Source organism: Octopus sinensis, linkage group LG10, assembly GCF_006345805.1.
Source record: "Octopus sinensis linkage group LG10, ASM634580v1, whole genome shotgun sequence".
NCBI lineage: Eukaryota > Metazoa > Mollusca > Cephalopoda > Octopoda > Octopodidae > Octopus > Octopus sinensis.
The window spans coordinates 59,418,453-59,437,619 of NC_043006.1; the positions used below are offsets into that span (position 1 = coordinate 59,418,453).

Sequence of the window (19,167 nt, forward strand, 5' to 3'; positions counted from 1 at the left end):
CAGCATTCTCCTCCGGTTCATTACGTTCTGAGTTCGAATGCCTTCAGGTATCGATAAAATAGATGCCAATCAATTACTGGTTCTTATGGAATGGAACTTACTGTTTACTCACAAATTCCTGCCTTGTGCTAAGATTAGAAAGAATTTTATTAGTTTCGAACAGCGGAAGATTCTACGCTGGTGCTTAGGAGTGAACATTGAAGTTGATAAAACTTCTATAATCAGTAGCAGACATCTTGCCGTGCACTATTTAGTCATATACCATACTTGGTATTACTATAAATGTTTTATTACATAAATGAGAAACAATTTAATTTTTATTTGTATATTATTTTGTGTTCATTAAATTTAACCCAGGCTCTATTTTTTATTTGAATTGCCTTCGAAATTTCCAGTCGTGAGTCCGTTTGGATTCAGGACATCCGTATACCGCAAGCCGACCTTCACTGGACGATACCTCAACTTCAACTCCCACCATCCATGCAGTATAAAGAGAGGGATTGCTCAGTGCCTAAAACATCGTGCAAAGAATATAAGTAGCAATCGTGATACACACCACGAAGAAATTATCAAGCTCAATAACGATCTGTTAAGCAACAACTACCCCAAATGTATACTATCCACTCTAACTATGAAGAAGAGAGAGAGGATGAGGTCAATAAACTGTCCACAGTCTGTCTACCCAATGTGAAAGGCCTCTCTGAAAAGATACAAAAGATATGCGGTCCATATGACATCAGGACAGTATTCAAGAGTAATACAACACTTCGCAAACATCTTCTTCGAATAAAACCACCAATAGAAGAGAATATTTCTAAGAACTGCGTGTACTCCATTCCATGCAGCTGTGGTAAGTTATAGAAAGGTGAAACATACCGCCCCCTCAAAATAAGGGTAGAGGAGCATCGCAAACTGTGACACGGGGAGATATTGATAAATCGGGTATAGCTGATCATGTATGGAAAAATAGACGCCTCTCCCTGTAGGATGAAGTTAAAATAATAGACAGAGAACACCACTGGAAAATACGAAAACTAAAAGAAGCAGCACATATGTTAGGACACAACAACCTCCTAAGCAGACCGAATGCCGATATGAACAGCATATGGGAACCGGTATTAAGAAAGGACAGGAGAATATTAGATTTATAGGCCCTAAAATTCATTCCATAATTTCCCACGGGCATATGGCGTAGTGGTTAAGAGCACAGGTTACTAAACTCAAAATACCGAGTTCGATTCCAGGCAGTGACCTGAATAATAATAACAACATCGAAAAATACTTTAGGAATGAGAACACAGATTGGAAATTTCCCTAAGACACCTAATGAAGCTGAAACGTTGTGTTAACAACAAACAACATGAGGACAAATATCTGTCAATTGTAAATAATGTGAATAAACCCCAGTACTAATAATTTTGTTAAGCCTGGTACTTATTCAATCGGACTTTTTACCGAACCGCTAAGTTACAGCGACGTCAACACACAATACCGGTTTTCAAACAATGGGGGGAGGGGACAAACACAGACACAAAGACACATATACACACACACATATATATGTGTATACGACAGGGCTCTTTCAGTTTCTGTCTACCAAATCCACTCATAAGGATTTGACCGGCCCCATACTATAGTAGAAAACACTTTCCCAGGGTTCCACACAGTAGGGCTGAACCTGGAACCCTGTGGCAGAAAAGAAAAAGTTTTCAGAAGCAAAAAGAAAGAAAAAAACAAAAAAAATCACACATGTAAAATAAACTGCGGGGGTAAAGAATACGCACACCACCCGTTTTCGGCGGTTAGGGTTACACCGTAAACGGATGGTGTGCGTAGTCTTTACCTTCGCCAAATAAACTTACATCGGTTTTTAATGATTTTATAAATTCGTATTTCTTAACAAGTCGAGCCATTGCCAATTTCGATTCTAAACGTGCAAGTTTCATTCCAAGACATATTCTTGGTCCGGCACCAAATGGTATGTAAGCGTATGGATGGATTTTGTCTTTGCATTCAGGTGAGAATCTATATAAAGAAACACATTACAGTTCAACCAACAAATATATAGTGCTACTTTAGGACTCGGACTCATAAATGGCATGGATCTTTACCATTTGACCTACAGATTCAAAAAAATAATTTTTTGTAACTAAACACTTTCAGACTTCGGACACTGGTAGAATGTGTCATATAAAACATGTTTTACTCTTAGCATTTTTGAGAAAAACTTATATTTACGAAGTTATTTCACCTTAAAGTTCTCGTATTTCGGTAATTTCAACCAATCAATGACGCGTATTCAGCTGAATAAAATTACTGCTGTTGTTTGTCAACAAGAACTTCCGGCAGCGTATCATTTGTCACTGTTATTTATGACAACCCAACCCTAAAAACTTAACCCTAAAACCATAACCCTGAAACCTTAAAACCAGTACAAACACACGAACGATGTCATAAATAACAGTGACCAACGAAAAATACACCACCGGAAGTTCTTGTTGACAAACAACAGCAGTAATTTTATTCAATAGAATATACGTCATTGACTGGTTGAAATTACCGAAACATGAAATTCGTAAATATAAGTTTTTCTCAAAAATGCTAGGAGTAAAAGATGTTTTATATGACACATTCTACCAGTGTCCGAAGTTTGAAAGAGTTTAGTTCCAAAATATTATTTTTTAAATCCGTAGGTCAAAAGGTAAAGATCCCTGGAATTCTGCTCAAACTGAAACACACTAAAAGTTATTCCAATTAAAGAACAAGTAATTGATATAGTGAAAAGTTAGGAAGCTCAGACAAGCACAGATTAAGTGATTAAAAATTTGGTAATGAACAAACACAGACACATATAAATACATACATGCGTGTTTGTGTGTGTGTGTGTGCGCGCGCACGCATCTGTAGGCGGTGTATATACGAGTATGTATGCGAAAAATAGATAAGGAGAGATACAACTGTTTAAAATTAACTTCGTAATGAACAGAGAACTCATATCTACATTGTCTAACAAAAGAAAAAAAGTTGGTATTGTTATCTTTAGCTCATGCAGCGAGCTTATGAAAATGTTATTATACATATATAAATTTTGTTTACCATATTTTGATTCTACTAAATGCTTTTGACAAAGTCGACTACAGCATCATTTGTTCCAACTTATCACTTGTTGGTGCATCAGAAAATTTGGGTATTGGGTTTACGAATTTCTAAAAAGCTCTAGTATGTCTTACACAAAACATTTCTATTCGATGTTTATTGTTTACTTTCTACTGAAAATAAAGAAAAAAGATGCAATATCCCATTCCGAACAGTAACGTAGGCGACACTAAAGCAAACGAACCAACAAAAGAGCATTAATGTTATCGCTCGACGAGCTAAAAATAGCATTTACAGCTCCTCTAAATAGCTTTATGGTGTTTTAGAAAAAGGACAGGATCTTTACATTTTGACCGACAGATTTAAAAAATAATTTTTTGTAACTAAACACTTTTAAACTTCGGACACTGGTAGAATGTGTCATATAAAACATATTTTACTCTTAGCCTTTTTGAGAAAAACTTATATATACGAAGTTATTTCACGCTAAACTTGTCCTATTTCGGTAATTTCAACCAATCAATGACGTGTATTCAGCTGAATGAAATTACTGCCGTTGTTTGTCAACAACAACTATCGGCGGTGTATATTTCGTTTGTCACTGTTATTTATGACATCGTTCGTGCGTTTGTACTGGTTTTAGCTTTAAGGTTTTAGGGTTAGGGTTAAGGTCTTAGGGTTAGGATTAGGGTTTTAGGGTTAAGGTTGTCATAAATAACAGTTACAAACGAAATATTCACCGCCGGAAGTTCTTGTTGACAAACAACGGCAGTAATTTCATTCAGCTGAATACACGCCATTGATTGGTTGAAATTACCGAAACACTACAACTTTAAGGTGAAATAACTTCGTAAATATAAGGTTTTCTCAAAAGCGCTAAGAGTAAAAGATGTTTTATATGACACATATTCTACCAGTATACGAAGTTTTAAAGTGTTTAGTTACAAAAAAATATTTTTTAAATCTGTCAGTCAAAAGGTAAAGCTCCAAAGGACACATTGGTTAGTGCATGTTTGAAAAACGACGAATAGCGATGGCTCTTGGTAATAAATCTGCTCAACTAAGGTTGACTGGTGCTAAACAAACACTGCAATAAAGACAACATTTAGACATTTCAGGAAAACTTAGAGACTATACAAGACAAAGAATATAATTCTAGGAAATGATACGTTGTTCACTTGCGGTTGTTTCAGTTATGATTAAGCAAAATTTTCTGCAAAATTATAAAAGAACTTACTTTTATACTTATAAAATTATAAAAGAACTTACATAATTAAACTTATGGATAGTTTTTAAATAACAGAATACATGAATCCGTTCGTCCGTCCGTCTGCCTATCTATCTATCTATCTATCTATCTATCTATCTATCTATCTATCTATCTATCTATCTATCTATCTATCTATCATACTTGTGGCTATGGCGAAAGAATATGTATGGTGGACGCGTCTGAAAGGTCTAGAGACAAACACTTTCCTCTCTGGTCAATCTCTCTTCAACTGCTTCAAGTATCACTTGCAGCAGAAGGTGAGAGTAGGGAGGGAAATTTTGTCTAGTGAATGTTTCCAAAAAAGATGGGTGAATGTAGCAAGGATGGCACGTGTGAATGACGGAGCTTGAGCATAATCCTATGAACCAAAAAAATGTAGTGTTTTCTTTTTGCATGACACTATATCCCAAGGTTCCTGCGGTCTTTTCAGTAGGCTTTTCTATCCACGGACAAACCTAATCTGTTTTCCATTTTTACATTGACATTTCTGTGATACACGATCCCTATTGATTGTCCTCATTTTTTTTTTCACGATCTCTTTTGATCGGAATTCGACCCACTTTTTTCCTTCTCTTCTTCCCAAAAAGAAAAGCTCTACTTTGTATTTTGTCCCTTCTGTATTCAGCCCTGCGTGGCCAATAAAGAAATCTATCTATCTATCTATCTATCTATCTATCTATCTATCTATCTATCTATCTATCTGTGCCTAGCTGCTCTGCAGAATATTCCTGTCATTGTCAGATGGAAATGATTATGTAGTGGATGTTTTTTTCTCAATTTTGTTGTTGGTTTTGAAGGAAAATATCAATTATATTACCGTTCGGGTATGAATTTCTCAGGCTCCGGCCAGTACTCAGGATCATGATGTAATGGGTATACTGACAAACTTATATCTGTATCCTTTGGAAATGTCCATCCACTCACTTGCACATTTTTTGATACCTCTCTCTGAATTCTGAAAAATGATAATGCAGAAGATACTCAGTGAAAGATGTTCTGACTCAAATTTTGCTTGATTAGTCAGAGAGGATGGAGAAGAAATAAAAAAAAAGAAGAAAGAAAACTAAATGGTATTACTTCCTTTCTGGAGAACATTACAACTGATGAGCTGACCTGCTAGAAATATTAACGAAACCTCTCTAAATTCACATGCTACCTTTATGAAGAAGGTAGTACATATTGGTGAATTATGTAGTTTTGGATGTACTAAACTGCACAAAAAAAGACAATAAAACAGATGGTCAAGGATGGAGTGATTCTACTCATAGGGTTGCTGAATTAGAGCTAAACGACGTCGACAACAACAACAACAATTGTAATTAAAAAAAGTATTTCCAACCATGAATTGAAGCCGTTGAACCTTGTGTAGTATATGTAACGTGCGGAAAAAATACCGCTTTATTTCTATGTTGCCATAGAATTGATTGAATCGCCTCCTCCCCTTTTACATATTACTCTTGTTTTATTTACTGCGGAACACTTCAAATGACCAAGTCTTATGTGCAGGAATCGGTTCACTTCTTATATCATTGATTACTTCATGGAATCATTGACAGCTTTTTATTTTTAGCTTGTTTCATTCATTAGACTGCAGCCATGCTGGGACATCGCTTTGAGGAATTTTAATTGAACAGATCAACCTCGGCGCTATTTTTTATTCTATCTGTCACTTTTACCGAACAGTTAAGTTACGGCGACGTAAACACACCGACACCGGTTGCCAAGCGGTGAGGGGGTGACAAAAACAGAGACACACACACACACTTATGACGGGCTTCTTTCGGTGTCATCTATCAAAACGGACCAGAAGAGGTTGAAAGAATTCAACAAGCTTTTGGAAAAGGATGGTACCAGCCTAAAGTTAACACCAACAGAAGGATTTACAGCAAATATAATGAAACAGACAGTGGTATATAGAGCCCTGTCCCTGAAGACAAAGAAAATTGAAATAGTCACAGTGGAGATGAAGAGCCTCACAACTTTTTATACAAGAGGGAAGAAGTACAGCACTGGTGGTGAGATTTGCCAATGAGCAAGAAACGATGAACTACTCCACTGTGGCGCTGAGAACACCAGAGTGGGTACTTCTGCCGACCTACTGTGGCAAACCTGTTGCAATAGTAAGGATCGGCAGAGTGCCCCCTGAGATCGAAGAAGGGTGGCTAGTGGCAGCCATCTTTTTCAACATAGAAGGAGAAGTAAAGGTATTAAAGGTAATGAAAACGACAGAGGTGAACTAATGGAGATATGGACTGGAGGTGTCGATCCAGGTCAGTTTGCCGGACCTTCAAAACATAGTGGAGGAGGTGAAACTGCAGGAAGATGTGATTTTGAGAGTGGTTGTGGAGGGAAGACCTCAAACTTGCTACCAGTGTGGAGTACGGGGACACATGAAGGCAAAGTGTCCCCAGAAACACGACGAAGATGAAATGAAACAAGAGTAACAAGGCGAGGAGAAAGAACATAACGACGAAGAGCAAAACCCAGTAGGTAAAAAGAGTTTTAAAAATGTGGAGGAAATGCGAACTCACCACCAAAGAGTCCGCTAAAGAAAAGAAAAGAAAGACCAACAACATCGAGGGAAACAAGTGCGGAGGAGCAGGTGAAATTGCAGAAGAGAAAACAAGTAAGACAGGAGATGCCAGCAGCATCGAAGGAGGTCAGGACGGAGGAGCAGGTGGAACTGCACAAACAACAAAGTGAGAGGGAGGCACGTCAGGAGATGCTAGCAGCATCGAAGGAGGTTCAAATCGAAAAGCAAGTGGGACTGCAAAAACCAACGGATAAAAAAAAAGCACCAATACCAATAACATTGAAGGAAACCAATATGGGAAAGCAAGAAGGACTACAGAAAAAAAAGAACCAAAACATATATGGAACATGATAAAATATACTAAAAGTGTGGGAATAAAAGAGAAAATTACAAAAATAGAAACAGCAATTAGGGTAAGACTAACATTCAATGAATACTCAGAAAACACCAAAGCAATCTTACTTGCAGTTAAATTCGACGAATTGCCACCAGTGGTGGACATACAAGATTTGATACCGTATCTAGCGTGACAAAAAGGAAGAAAAAAAGTGCTCAAATAAAGAAATCAGTACGCCGGGCGAAATGCGTAGCCGTATTTCGTCTGCCGCTACGTTCTGAGTTCAAATTCCGCCGAGGTCGACTTTTCCTTTCATCCTTTCGGGGTCGATAAATCAAGTACCAGTTACGCACTGAGATCGATGCACGCGGCTTAATCCGTTTGTCTGTCCTTGTTTGTCCTCTCTGTGTTCAGCCCCTTGTGGGTAGTAAAGAAATAGGTATTTCGTCTGCCGCTACGTTCTGAGTTCAAATTCCGCCGAGGTCGACTTTGCCTTTCATCCCTTCGGGGTCGATTAAATAAGTACCAGTTAAGTACTGGGGTCGATATAATCGACTTAATCCGTTTGTCTGTTCTTGTTTGTCCCCTCTGTGTTTAGCCTCTTGTGGGTAGTAAAGAAATAGGTATTTCATCTGTCTTTATGTTCTGAGTTCAAATTCCATCGAGGTCTACTTTGCCTTTCATCCTTTCGGGGTAGTTTAAATAAGTACCAGTTGCGCACTGGGTAATCCGTTTATCTGTCCTTGTTTGTCTCCTCTGTGTTTAGCCCCTTATGGGTAGTAAAGAAATAGGTATTTCATCTGTCTTTATGTTCTGAGTTCAAATTCCATCGAGGTCTACTTTGCCTTTCATCCTTTCGGGGTCGATAAATTAAGTACCAGTTGCATACTGGGATCGATCTCATCGACTGCCCCACTACCCCCAAAATTGCGAGCCTTGTACCTAGAGTAGAAAAGAATAATGATGTAAATGACTGAAAAAAGCTACGTACCTTATAGCAGATGGATACATACGTAACGTCTCATCCAAACACATATCTAAGAATGGAAGTCTCTGTATATTGTTGTAGTCGGGAATATCCTGTATGTAATATAATATGATATAATATAAATTAATATAAAGGGCGGCGAGCTGGGCGAAATGCGTAGCCGTATTTCGTCTGCCGTTACGTTCTGGGTTCAAATTCCGCCGAGGTCGACATTGCTTTTCATCCTTTCAGGGTCGATAAATTAAGTACCAGTTACGCACTGGGATCGATGTAATCGACTTAATCCCTTTGTCTGTCCTTGTTTGTCCCCTCTATGTTTAGCCCCTTGTGGGCAATAAAGATACAGATATAATATAAATTAATATAGAATATATTACACATAGACGAACAATACACACACACACACATGTATGCAAAATCGAAAACTTGTGCCGGAAGGCAGGACACGTTACCAAATGGTATGGGCACTGTAGTTACATTTGAAGTCTTCTTTGAACAGTCAGATGTCAGTTTACCTGAAAATACAGTTATGTAAGGCGGCGAGCTGGCAGAAACGTTAGCACGCCGGGCGAAATAGCGGTATTTCGTCTGCCGTTACGTTCTGAGTTCAAATTCCGCCGAGGTCGACTTTGCCTTTCATCCTTTCAGGGTCAATAAATGAAGTACCAGTTATGCACTGGGGTCGTTGTAATCGACTTAATTCCTTTGTCTGTCTTGTTTGTCCCCTCTATGTTTAGTCCCTAGTGGGCAATAAAGAAATAAGAAACAATGCAGTTATTAATAAACCAGTATTGAAATAAATGCATGCAAAATTTCACAGCTCTAGCATTCATTCCTTCATAGTCAGTATACGAATCTTTCAGCCTACCCTCGTATATACAGCATAACAACCGATTAGTTTTTCTGTTTTACCAGTTCAAATATGCCTGGGATAAGAAAGGCATTTACTGTGTTTTGTCATGGAGGAAAATTTCTCGCTGTAGACAAATAGTGTAGATACACCAAAATCTCTTCAATCACAGAAAACAGACAAGGAGCTCTGAGTCTGTGCGTGTGCATGCATCTTTAAAAAAAAAACAGTATTTATCCTATAGTATTGAACATTATTATTGCCCTCGATAGTCCAGTATCGTTACGATTATAATGCTCTGTCGAATTAATATAAATTATTGTCTTTCTGAAGCAATATGAATAAAGGAGTAATATTAATCTCAATTAATAATATAATGATGAGGAAATATAGCAATATTGATATTTCAGTGTATTATAGAATGCCATAAGTCAACCTAAGTAACTGTTAGATTGCTGTAATTATTGTTGTTGTTACTACAACAACTACCACTACATATACGCGCAATAGTTTAGACTGTTGAAAAAGAAAAATTCAGACTACAACAAGTGACCTTAGATGACACGCTCTCCCCAATAATACTGTTTTCTGGAGCTGCACTAAACTAGGTTTTATGCATCTTCCCTTCATCGATCGGTTTAAATGTTTAGGGATGGATCCTAATACACCATAACAACAAGGATACATTTTACCCGTACTCTCTTCATACCTTCATAACACAATGTCTCGGTCCTGGTACATTTCAACTTTCTCTTTACCTTTCATATTGACTTTCTCACCATTTGGGACTGTAAAGTCAGTTACTTGGTACTTTCTATTCTCTTTGTCTACTTACTACTAAATCAGACCTAGCTTCTATTACTCTGTCAGTTTGAGTGTTAAAATCCCGTATCTTATATGTTTTACTTTCTAGCACTTTGCCAAGTTTCTACATAATTTCCAGTGGATTATTCTCCCTGGGTTGCCATGTCTTTTCTTGTATTCTCTCTGTGCCAGTATCCGACATTCACTGGCTACATGAGTAACATAAAATAAGGAATGTTAACGTCAGATACCCTTCACATGTGCCAATAGGGTATGTAAGAAAGAAACCAATTCTACAATTTTCTTATTTTTCATTACCCTAAAATACCAAAATTATCAAACAAGCCATTGTATTTTAAAGTAATGGTTTCTGATGTAGATGTACGGCCAACAATTTTGATGGTGGCTCTAAGTATCATCGACTTTAATATTTGACTGGTGCTTATTTTAATCGACTCCGAAAGAATTAAAAGCAAGCTTAATCACGGCATGGGTTTAAACTCGGAATGTACAAAGCTTCAATAAAGAATCTGCCAACTTGTCGCCATAGTTAGATAATACAATAATAATAAAACAACAGATCATAAAGAGCAGATTAATAAATTGACAAACCTCCCCAAGCACTGATACAATCTCTTGGTGTAACCTATCTTGTATTTCTGGATGTAGAGCTAAAGAATAGGACAGAAATGCTAACGTGGTGGCTGTTGTTTCGTGTCCAGCTAGCAGAAAAAGCACAGACTGGGCAATTAGGACATCATCTGACAGACCTAGAAGAAATAAAAGGTGAATCCAGTTTATTTAGCAAACTGACAATCAAAGCATTACAGAGTTATTGCGGTGATATGTAATTAACATAAATTTGGGGCATGTGTCTCTCATGTCCTTTTAAACCGAAGTTGTTCACTTAGATAAACATTTGCTCTCATCACTAATGTAATATTAATTAAAGTTGTTTAGTTTTCTATATCAATGATGTGAGCGCTCGTTCTAATATTACTCTATTATTTTCAAGCAGTGGGCGTCCCTGAGTATTCTTTCCAGGCATTCATATTCATATATATATATATATATATATATATATATATGTAATAAAATACAAAATGGGACAAGAATGCAAAACATCCGGACAACTAGGTGATACAAAAAGGGACAACAAAACATCTAGATAGACGATACAAAATACGCGGACAGGTCATTCGAAGCCTTTTATATTCAGTCAAGAACGGGATCACTTTGTTCTCTTATATATATATATATATATATATATATATATATATATATATATATATATATATATATATATATATATATACATATATAAAAGAAGTAAGAGCTAAAACGTTCTAATGCCGTAGGAAAAGCTATATATGCATAAATGGTCACAGGAGTTGTAATCGCCGAAAACACCGACTCGAGAATTCTCGCATTTTGTGACAATTATATTTTACTTTTATGGTAAGGCATTGCGCATGGGTGTTCATATTAACTTTTGTAGATACACGCGCACCCACACACACACACGTGTGTGTTTGCCTACGATCAACAGTAATAGTTACACTTTGCTTCACTGATAAAGGCTAATAAAACTGAAATAAGCTGGACGTTGCACTGTATTGCAAAAGGCCGGACTCATTCTCTCCGGTATTCTATAATTAAATCATTTGAATTAATGCATGTTTTTATTAGATTGTCGCTAAGATACAGATTTGTTTTCATCACTAATGATATAATATTTATAATTATTCCTCCGCTTACGGAGGTTTTGACATTTTATCATTGTATCACCTTTCGTGCTATGAGACTAAGCGGGGTTGAAGTAAGTACCGGGAAAACTTTATTATTTAATAATTTACCTGTTTTATGTGTCTCCTTCCCATCATTAGCATCTTGTTTAGCTTCCTCCGCTTGTGCATCAAGCATTGATTGAAGAATGTCTTCCCTCCTCTGAAATAATAGTTATTGAAATATCACTTTCTGTTTCTGTTTCAATAAACACAACGTTTTCAAAATATTTATGTATTTTCTTGATACAAAGGGATCGTAATTAATTAGGTTAATTGATCATCTGTCTAATGAGCTAAATATCATGAACCATGACTGGTATTGTAGCATGTCCATAGAAAGAAACAGTACACTTAATAGACAATGGATGTATTGACCTTATCACAATCGCAACAGTGCAATAAATAGTGGAGGAAGCATTGTACAGGGTCGCCGAAAGTCTTGTTACTCCCTACATATTGTTAATTATAGTCATAATTATCATTATTTTTTGTTTTAGCACAACCCCACTCCCACATGTAATGATTTGGGCCACCATATCGAGTAAGCACCTGATAGGACCCTATTTCTTTGAGGGCACCGTTAACCAGTAATCTTACTTGGCCAAGTTAAGGGAGTGGTTTGTTCCACAGCTCCAGAGGTTGAATGTTGACCTGAATGATTGTTGGTTTCAACAAGATGGTGCCCCACCCCGCTATGCTATCGTTGTCTGGGAATACCTAAATGAAGATTTTGGGATAGACTGATAGGGCAAGGATCGAAGCAACTTCCAGTACCTGTCGATTGGCCTCCCAGAAGTCTTGCGATAACGCTCTGTAGGGTATTATCAAGGAGAAAGTTTCACATGAACGATACCAGAATACCCATTAGTTGAAGGACGCCGTTCGTAGAGCCTTTGCAAGAATCACCAAAGCACAGCTTCGAAAAATATCACACAGGGCATGGCACCGCATCATTTTGTGCCACGAAAATGATGGTGCTCATACAGACCTTCTCAATGTGTGACAGCGTCAATGTAAGTGAATAAACTAAATCCAGTTCGTGCTTTGGATTATTGCATTACTTGTTCTTCTATTGTTCTCATTACTTTTTGGTAGGAGGTAACAAGTCTTTCGGACCACCCTGTATAATTTACTTCTTAACGTAAACAAGTAGCTTAACCTCGTTTCAGGTTTCTTTCAGCTTCCGTCTACCAAATCCACTCAAAAAGCTTTGAACGGCCCGCGCCTATAGTAGAAGACTCTTGCCCAAAGTGTCACGAAGCGGGACGCAAAAATTTTTTTCCCGCGTGAGTTCCGGACCCCAGTTATGAACTCATTTGCATACAGCTAATTTATGAGCGCATAACAAGTGATGGGCGTTACGGTAACGTCACTTGGGTGAGGAATGACCATGTTCCTTTTCTCTTTTAATAATGCTTGTTGTTCTTGTTCTTGTTTCAACCGTGGCTGCCTCTGCGTAGTTATTTGTGTTGCCGTTTGCTATGTAACATAATGTTACGTGCAGCCCTTTCCCCAGTTCGTGCTTTGGATTATTGGATTATGGCTAGAAGCATTTTATTACTATATCACAGTAATATTTTAGAGTGATTTGAACGAATGCAAACGAATTGCAAAATGACAGCGAAACAAAGTCGGTTCGACTCTCAACACAAGTTGCTAAAAAGACCCTTGCAGGTCACAATTTAGGACAAGATTAAATACATAGGAAAGGGCTGCTAGTACATCACCCTCTACCTACATTTTTCCCATCCACATCTTCACCATATGGGGCCCTAACAACATCCGATAATAGATATAAATTCAAATCTATCTACTTGTCTCTTGGTAGAGTTTACTTGGTAGAGTGTGTTCTACCAAGAGATTGATTGTTTTTGACACATTCATGAACGTTATGAAAACAAGGTCAAGTTAAGCTCTGATTGGCTGTATGCAAATGAGTTCATTACTGGGGTCTGGAACTCTCGTGGTGGGGTGGGATTTCGCCAGTGGGACTGAATCCGGAACCATGCCTCTTGGAGTTTAGATTTATATTTGCAACGCTTTTTTATTGTACCTACATGCTTACAATGTATCACCCCAGCTCTCTCTCTCTCTCTCTCTCTCTCTCTCTCTCTCTTTCTCTCTCTCTCTCTCTTTCTCTCTCTCTCTCTCTACTTCTCATTGCTGTTCTCTCTAATTTTAACCCGACTCTCCTGTATCGTATGATGGCTGCCCGACTTTATGTTTGCACGTAACATTATGTTAGCTACTTTGCTATATTGTACATTTTATTAGCCACAAAACCACACATAGTAACGAAGCAGCCTGTATATGGTTACGCTTCTTACTAAAAATAACAGCCAAATCTCTTCAAAACTTCGCTTCAACATATTAGAAAATGACGCATTGAATAATATGGTTCTAGTTCTTTTCACACACACTTAAAATGTGATGATCACGACCGGATTGTCTTTTTGTATAGATCTACTTCATTGGAACTGATCTAGAGTGAAAAAATAACTGTTTCTAACTTAGTCATAAAGCCAGTGGATTTCAGGGGATGAATTAGTTAGACAACTGTATCAACTCTGCTATATGACTGATACCTTATTTTGTTGGCCCCTGAGAAATGAAAGGCAAAATTCACTTTGGTGGGATTTGAACTCAGAAAGTAAAGAACCGAAAGAAACACCACAAGGCAATTTTCGACGCTTTATCGATTCTATCAACTCGCTGCCTTCTGGATTTAAAATACAACCATAAATATCCTTATGTATTTAGTCTTGTCCTAAATTGTGACCTGCGACGGTCTTTTTAGCATCTTGTATTGAAAGTCGAACCGACTTTGCTTCGTTGTCATTTTGCAATTCGTTTGCATCCGTTCAAGTCACCCTAAAATATTACTGTGATATAGTAATAAAAGGCTACTAGGCATGTTTATAAATAAAGATGTACCGAGCCCAAATCATTCGCAAAAGTGAATACGGTTGGTGTCTGAAATAGTGCTCAGATACCAATAAAACGTGAGATATTAAATAAATAAATTTACAGAGATATGAATTCTGTCTGACTGTGAAAACGGACTCAATATGGGAAAACCTCCCTGCTTCATTCTAAATATTTCATATGACTGTAATTTAGATATCCTACAATATTGCTCTCTCTTCGTTCTTTGACAATAAGTTTGGTAAAAGCGGCAATTCTTTTCATTGTGGAACCGTAGTTGTTCGGAATTCTTAATGTTTTCAACAATTTCCAGTAAGGACGATAGAGCACTGTAACGAAATAATGAGATAATGATAATAATGAGAAAATATTTAGCACGTATAGTGGAAATAAAAAAAATATATTTCATGCATGAAAAGTCTAAATTTCATTATTATGATAATCAAGATAAAATATGGATTATGTGGAAATTGGAAAAATCGAATGTAATCTGTCTGAAATACAATCTTCAGTACAGAGTTTTCAGGGTTAAATTTGACTGTATTTTATGTCGGCTTTTTCAGGAACAGCTATATATATTGGTGAACAGTCAACGGCATTTGAGAGCATAACGATTGAAGTTGTAGTTGAGAAAATGTTAGCTGACATGAAAGAGTGGAAGATATATAAATATTAGAAAAGGGTTATCTGTATTACGGGGATTCGTGCCTATATATATATATATATATATATATATAATCAAAATAAGCAACAAGGATATCCAAGGTAGTGTAGTACAATCGTTTCATACTACTTCATTTTATTAAACACTGTAAGTATTACATCAGTTTTAAAATATCGAGCAATCTTCAGCCACATATAGAATTTTTTTAATTAAATGGACAACGTATATTTTTATACTTACTTCATTTGGCAACATTGCAAAGAGGGTAGATATATAGACAGAGACGTTAATATCATCATTAAGAACATGGTAGTAGAATGTCCTTCTCCACACACACACACACACATATATATATTATATATATATATATATATATATATATATATATATATATATATATAATATATATATATATATATATATATATATATATATATATATGGGTATAGAACGTCACCGATGTTGTAAATAACATGCGATACTTAAACAAACGAGGGGAAGATGAGTGAAATGCGTAAACAGGACAAGTTAACACAGAGAAAAGACCCTTCATCAGTTGTCGGCTGTCTGTCTACTCCTTATTTCGAACATTATGCATGCATGTATGCATGTATATATGCAGGTATGTATGCTTCTTTTCCAGTCTCTCTCTCTCTCTCTCTCTCTCTATATATATATATATATATATGTGTGTGTGTGTGTGTGTGTGTGTCTGTATGTATATGTGTGTGGGTGAAATATATTTATCTATATATGTATATATTACCAATTTCAACGCTTGTTAGGTGCATCTATACTTATGCATGCACGCGCGCGTGAGTACTCTTGCGCACGCGCATGCATGTGTGCAAGTGCACTAATATGCATGCATATATACATATGTACATATAAATGAATACGCATGCGTGTGTATGAGCATGCATATGTATGCATGTGCGTGTACACATCTGTGTGCGTGCGCGCGTACGTTCGTTCATGTGTGTATATGTAGGCGTGTGCGTGTGTAACCATGTACAAATGCGCACGCTCGCATCAATACGGACATGCACGCAAAACCATATGAGCGCGTCCACGTACTCACATATACAACCATGTACTTGCACACACTACCCCTTTCTGTTTCCCTTCCAATAAAGCGACCAATTTCCTCTCAACCACGCGGCCAATTTCCTGTTCAGGGATGCTTTTTGAGGAAACAGGAATATTTTTATATTGCCGAAATAATCTCCACTCATCGTCTAGTTTCATGCCAAGGGAATTATCGACTGAGGAGAGTTAGTGAGATCACGCGCTACTTTTGGATCAAGTATTTCTAAGAGGGCAAACACTCCAGCTTCATCGAGAGGAAAGCGCAATTTATTTGAGAGAATAATTCAATTAAAAATTTTTACAATCAGTTTTGAATCTATCTGAGTCACCAACGATGAGGTTTTGTTCTAGATATCTCATTGCGCATCCACCGAGGTAAATATCATTTATGTCTTTGTGATTTGTTGTGTTATTAAGGTCAATACCTGATAATTTAGATACAGTTAAAACATTCTCTTTTATAAAGCAACTAAGGATATTTTTATATTCGCTGGGTACAAGTATATGCAACAGATACAGTAAAAGTGTTCCGATTGAAACTCGACATTAAGAGCATTTACTTTCTTTGATATATAATGTAAGAAGACCAATGTGTGATTCTTTCCTTTGTTAATCATTGTTTCATAGATCCTTTTTGCTCTGTCCTCTTTTTCTACTTTAGCCTCTGACTGAAAATAAAGTACAAGGGCATCCCACTGTTCTATTATAACGTTAATTACATTTTCACGCGACAACCATCTAGTTTGCGAAAGCTTTGGAATCTTGTTTTCTTTTTGTGCCAACACTTTGTATCACATTGAAGTCATTTTGACGTTTGCTACTTCGAGAAAAGTAAAAAGTTAAGTCCTTTAAAAAGGACTCGAGATACGAAGCTAACACCTTCACAGCATGACTTGAACAAAGTGCAAACGAATGGCAAACACAGCCTGTTGTAAATAGTTGGGATGTCGTTTCTCAATAACTTTAGAAACCCGCTCTTGTCACCGATCATTGTTGAGCAATTATCGCTTTCAAATCCATGTATGTTGTTCATACATACATCTTCTTTTGTAAGCGTAGACTTAATAGCATCATACAAACCCTGAGACGAACCATTTTCCACTACAATTGCATCCAGAAGAGCATCCTTGACATAAAGTGATTGTTCATCAAAAAAGCGAATAACTTTTGCTAAGATTTGTGTCGCCGAGATGTCCGTACTCTCATCAATCAATAATTAAAACTTTTGTTTCTTGAGAATTTCCAAGATTTCATCTTGTTCATAATGTGCAATTCCGTCTTGCATAATCTATGTTAATTTGGGTTTTTTCATTTGTAGATCTTTAGCTATTTCACTATAGGGGAAGGCCTTTTTACAAATTTCAGCTAAGTGATTTATATGGATGAAAGGTACGTGATGTTCAGCAATATTACCTGTTAGTAGCAAGTCTGCCATAGCTACTTTTTCATTTAACGTATCATCTGTTTTTCTAACAAGAAATGAATCTAATTTGATAGCAGATTTCGTACAATCAAAAGCTTTCTTGAGTTTCGCAGTGTTTTTATGAACTAACAGCATTGATTTGTTAGCGTTTTTCAACACAACGTTGCAACAAACACATTAGCAGGTGTCAGAATTTTTATCCTCTTGCCGTAACCAACCTTTAAGCTCAGCATCCTCCAACCACGACTTCTTGAAATTTTGGGTGTACCACTTCCTCTTTTTGGACACACTATCGTCTGCCATTACTTCACAGAGCGTTACAAAACAAAAGCACACACTCAAAATGTTGTTAAACAAATTTTAAATTGCCAGTAACAATTAAAGCATACACCATCAACACAGTCAAGCTATCAACTGGCGGTGTCAGAGTTTCATACAAGTGCACAAGCGGCCACCAACACGTTGTAACTTGTAGTTGGCCGGTATGATACAAGTATAAACAAATAATGAACGCATACTATCGGTAATTACTTCACATACAATATTTGCATCGATAAATTCATTATGTGAGATGATTACAGATGATATATAGAAAGTTTACCATGTATTAGAAGAGGTGCAACTTTGGTACGTATTGCATACAAAGAATATAACACCGAATTCTCTTAAATGATAAGTTTGCAGCTAAAACTAACCTAAAAATCGATATTTAATGTAAATTTGAAAATTAAAACCCATAAACCCATCATTACTAAAGAAAAAAAACAGATTTGTGTGGAAAACCCATCAGTGGCATCCATGTGTTGAATACTTATTTTTATTTTACTGAAATACTTGGGTTGTCTTCCTTGACTTTCGAGAGCAGAATCGTCAATTACAGTAATGATTATTTTCTTACCACTACTTTGAGAATGTTGCGACCAATTATTTGACACTACATTAAGGCCATTCCTCGGCGCCGTCTTCAGCGGCTTAGCCATTCATACCAACCTCGGTACTAATTTCACTCTGGTCCAAATTCATCGATATTTCTCTGTCGAAGCCCCAGGATGTCTCTATACACATCCATACATGCATATATATATATATATATATATATATACACACTCTGTGAGAATGAGGATAGGCTTTTTCAAATTGTCGTAACAGAGATGTGTTTCACAATGCCGCACCAGAAATTACCACCATCCATTAGTTTCCGTAGATGCCTATTTCACGTTATGAGTTTCTCCCAATAACATCAAGGTAATTTATTGGTCTTCATCTATAATTGTGCGAACCCCCACTACCACCAACTAATACCTCCACCACCACAAAACATCTCATACAACTAGTGCCTATTTCATTATCGACCATACATATTTAACGTATATGATTTGTGTGTTTGAATTTAATGTATAT

General features: G+C 36.8%; 1 protein-coding gene across 1 annotated transcript in view; it reads right to left on the bottom strand.

Annotated features, from left to right (window-relative positions):
- The window catches only part of LOC115216235 (cytochrome P450 3A8-like), a 39,679-nt gene that overhangs the window by 5,533 nt on the left and 14,979 nt on the right, over nt 1–19,167 (bottom strand). Inside the window, exons 8-13 of the mRNA XM_036506711.1 lie at nt 14,795–14,919; nt 11,735–11,825; nt 10,491–10,648; nt 8,228–8,316; nt 5,184–5,321; nt 1,863–2,025 (exon numbers count right to left, since the gene is read on the bottom strand). Of these exons, the coding sequence (XP_036362604.1) occupies nt 1,863–2,025; nt 5,184–5,321; nt 8,228–8,316; nt 10,491–10,648; nt 11,735–11,825; nt 14,795–14,919 (764 nt within the window). The remainder of the gene's footprint in view (nt 1–1,862; nt 2,026–5,183; nt 5,322–8,227; nt 8,317–10,490; nt 10,649–11,734; nt 11,826–14,794; nt 14,920–19,167) is intronic.